Here is a 4,103-nt window from a genome sequence, read left to right as displayed (position 1 = left end):
TAATCCAGCACAGTGTACATTGTTATCTAATCCAATACAGTGTATATTGTTATCTATATTGTTATCTAATCCAATACAGTGTACACTGTTATCTAATCCAGCACAGTGTATATTGTTATCTAATCCAGCACAGTGTACATTGTTATCTAATCCAACACAGTGTACACTGTTATCTAATCCAACATAGTGTACATTGTTATCTAATCCAACACAGTGTACATTGTCATCTAATCCAGCACAGTGAACATTGTTATCTAATCCAACACAGTGCATATTGTTATCTAATCCAACACAGTGTACATTGTTATCTAATCCGACATAGTGTACATTGTTATCTAATCCAACACAGTGTATATTGTTATCTAATCCAATACAGTGTACATTGTTATCTAATCCAACATAGTGTACATTGTTATCTAATCCAGCACAGTGTATATTGTTATCTAATCCAGCACAGTGTACATTGTTATCTAATCCAGCACAGTGAACATTGTTATCTAATCCAGCACAGTGTACACTGTTATCTAATCCAACACAGTGTATATTGTTATCTAATCCAACACAGTGTACATTGTTATCTAATCCAATACAGTGTATATTGTTATCTAATCCAACACAGTGTACATTGTCATCTAATCCAGCACAGTGAACATTGTTATCTAATCCAGCACAGTGTACACTGTTATCTAATCCAACACAGTGTACATTGTTATCTAATCCAACACAGTGTACATTGTTATCTAATCCAACATAGTGTACATTGTTATCTAATCCAACATAGTGTACATTGTTATCTAATCATAAGTGTGGTGATGTATTGAAAAACAGCATCTGTTGCATAAATTATTTTATTGTAATAATATGTCAAAAAAGACTTTCTGTACAATCATTCATTACACGAAACGGTGCGGGTGTTTGATATAAATGTTCCAGAACATTTAAAGTACACGTGCGTTATTGAGAACGCTGTAACGTGAGGAGTATCATCTATATGTCACGGAAGGTATGGAGAAACGTGAACTTTTTTAATGCTCCGTTTACCTCTTTTAAGAATGACAGTAAAGTCAAGTGTAAAATTATTTAGTGACTACTGTAATATTTATTGTTCATATAATATGATATATTAGTCTATATTTTAGTTCCGTTTCATAAGTAAAAATACTAGGTTGTTGATTAGTTAGTTGGACGACGTTTCATTTCATTAGCAATCTCCTTCGTGGTAGTGGTATAGACCGACGACGTTTTGGTTCACTTGTATTCCTTCATGATGAAGAATAACACCAGCAACGAAAGAGTATTCTTGTAATATATATTTTCAATATTTTAATTTAGGTGTTTATCTGCTAGAGGGGGCATGTCATTACGTCATGGTGATGAGCAATATCTAGAAAATTTCATGAAAGTTATGAATCTAGAAGTTTCTTATACCAAGTAGAAATAAGAGTACAATATAAATACCAAAGTCAGTGAATTATCAGTTATTCAGTTAGTAAGTTATTTAGTTAACCGAAACGTAGTTCAACTAGAAAGCTACCTAGTCAGGTTGTCTGAATAAATTTGAATTTCACTTGCCTTGAAGGAATTTATAATAAGTTTCCACAAATTTATATAACAAACTGGTTTATACAGAATGTTACCAAGGAAAAGTACTTGTTTTGTGTTGTTGTTTTTTTTTCATATAGTTAAGTCATCGAATTGATTAGGGTTAGCTAATCAGTACTGGGTGTTTAAAAACATCTTACACAGGTTTCGTTTCAGGGAGCTGCACAGTTTATATAATGTTCTAATAAATCTAAGTGAGAACTAGCATCTTGCAGAAGGATATTATATACTAATATATCTTATTTTTCTTTACTTATGTTAATTTAAAAAATAAACACCACAAACTTACGACACCAAGCCTACAAGAAAAATTAGGTCTAACGTTAGGCTTATGTCGCCAAAATTGCTCTCACGCGTGGGAAGTCTGAATTTATCAATATTCTAATATTTTTTCAGCTTTAAAAAAATCAGTCGTATCTTCCACGAGTTTTTTTTTTGTAAAGTTTTGTATACTAGATGAGTAATCTTGTGAAGTTTAAAGCTGCAAATATTACTTAAGCAAGAATGGAGTTCTAGATGGAATCTGATTGGGGTGTTTATTATTGTTAGGGGCATTGATAATGTTGATGTATCATCTTTTATCGTATTTAATGGTGAGAGTGGTAGGACTAGGGGACACAAATATACAGTTTGGCAAGGTCGGAGTTATCTTCAGTTAAGAGAGCTTTACTTTTCTAAAAACGGTGGTTGGTCTTTGGAATGGATTGCTGTGGTGGATACAGTTGATTTAAGTGAGTTTAGAAAAAGGCTTGATAGATATTTAAATGATATATATATATATAAGATCTGGCTTTGAGTGTTTTATTTTCATTTTAAAGTTTAGTTTATAGGATGGGATGGCAAAGAAGGCCCAACAGGTCCTTTGTTGCCATTAAAATATATGTAAAATGTGTTACACATTTTGACTTGTATAAATTATAAATAGTTTCGTCACAAAGAAAAAGAGTCGTCCTAGAAACAAACCTACTATATAATTACTTACAAAAGCAGTTGCTGTAGTTATTTTGCTGCCTCCTGTACCTCCTATTACAAGTCTAATTTCTCCGTTACCGTCTACCACTATCGTTGGAGACATTGAAGAAAGTGGTCGTTTTTCTGGTGATATTTTGTTGTGGATCGATGTTGGAAAACCGTTAGTAATGGAGACGTCCAGAGAGGTAAAGGTGTTCATTGCATTGTTAAAAATAATACCCGTTGACAGAGATGCTCGTTTACTTCCAAACCTGTAAAACAATGAAATCAAAAGTTTAAAATCTGTTTCTTGGAGCTTTGGAAACTTAATGTGGAAACAACGAGAATTTTGTGGAATTTTCCTAGAAAACACTAAATAACAAATCCCCCCCCCTCAGTACGTGTGGGGGAGAGGGGGCAGTAAAGCTGCATAAACTTGACCCTGGGTCTAATCATATACTAATAATTACATAAACAAAACATTCAATGGAACAATGTTTCTTTCTTTACAGCGCAATTGTCCTCGTTATAAAATCTATTTTTTTTTCAAACTTTGACCTTTAGCCTTTGTTTGCTTTAAACCTAGAACCTTAATTTTTCTATGCTCCAAACTTTAACCTTTAGCCTTTCTTTGCTTTAAACCTTGACCCTTAACCTTATCGTGCCCCAAAACATTTAACCTTTCTTTGCTTCAAACTTTGATCTTTAGCCTTTCGTTGCCTTGAACCTTGACCCTTAACCTTTTAATGCTCCAAACTTTGACATTTAACCTTTATTTGCTTGAAACTTTGATCTTTAATACTTTTTCTTGGAAATCTAATCAACTGGTCCTGGGGTTCCGATAAGTTGTTAAGAAATTGATTTAACGTCATTAAATAAATGCTCCACGAAATATCACTCTCAACAATATTTTCGAGTGAAAGTGATAACATATAATTATCGGAGATTTAAAAATAAAATAAACGTTTCTTACTGGGAGTTGATGGAAGACGACACTGCTACTGCATCACCGTTTGGTGCAACTATAGAAAGGTGTGACATGTCTGTGTCCACCATGTGAGAGGTGTCCATCCCGTAATGAATCGGTTCGTAAGTGTGTCGGTCATTAATATCTCGTCGTACCTCTTGGGCGAATTCTTCCGACGAGAGTTTCTTGACGAGCTATAGAAATTAATGTAGACTTGTATAGAATCACTTGTGTGGATATACATAGGAAAAAATAAGGTGGCTGAACCAAAAATACAGTTTAAATCTTTCATGAGCCAAAAACATTTAAACTGTTTCTTGTACAGTGGCTGATGTGAAAATACACGTTTTAACTGTTTCTTGTACAGTGGCTGATGTGAAAATACACATTCAAACTATTTGTTGTACAGTGGCTGATGTGAAAATACACGTTTTAACTGTTTCTTGTACAGTGGCTGATGTGAAAATACACATTTTAACTATTTCTTGTACAGTGGCTGATGTGAAAATACACATTTTAACTATTTCTTGTACAGTGGCTGATGTGAAAATACACATTGTAACTATTTCTTGTACAGTGGCTG

At 33.5% G+C, this 4,103-nt stretch overlaps 1 protein-coding gene across 1 annotated transcript in view; it reads right to left on the bottom strand.

The window, feature by feature from the left end:
• Nucleotides 1–3,708, bottom strand: part of LOC106473356 (gamma-glutamyltransferase light chain 1-like) — a 7,711-nt gene extending 4,003 nt beyond the window's left edge. The window contains exons 1-2 of the mRNA XM_013934039.2: nucleotides 3,527–3,708; nucleotides 2,585–2,825 (exon numbers count right to left, since the gene is read on the bottom strand). Coding sequence (XP_013789493.2) covers nucleotides 2,585–2,825; nucleotides 3,527–3,624 — 339 coding nt within the window. The 5' untranslated portion in view covers nucleotides 3,625–3,708. The remainder of the gene's footprint in view (nucleotides 1–2,584; nucleotides 2,826–3,526) is intronic.
• Nucleotides 3,709–4,103: the final 395 nt, after the last annotated feature.

Source organism: Limulus polyphemus, unplaced genomic scaffold, assembly GCF_000517525.1.
Source record: "Limulus polyphemus unplaced genomic scaffold, Limulus_polyphemus-2.1.2 Scaffold6108, whole genome shotgun sequence".
NCBI classification, from domain to species: domain Eukaryota; kingdom Metazoa; phylum Arthropoda; class Merostomata; order Xiphosura; family Limulidae; genus Limulus; species Limulus polyphemus.
The sequence above is the reverse complement of the archived record's forward strand: the minus strand, read 5'-3'. Positions and strand labels throughout refer to the sequence as shown.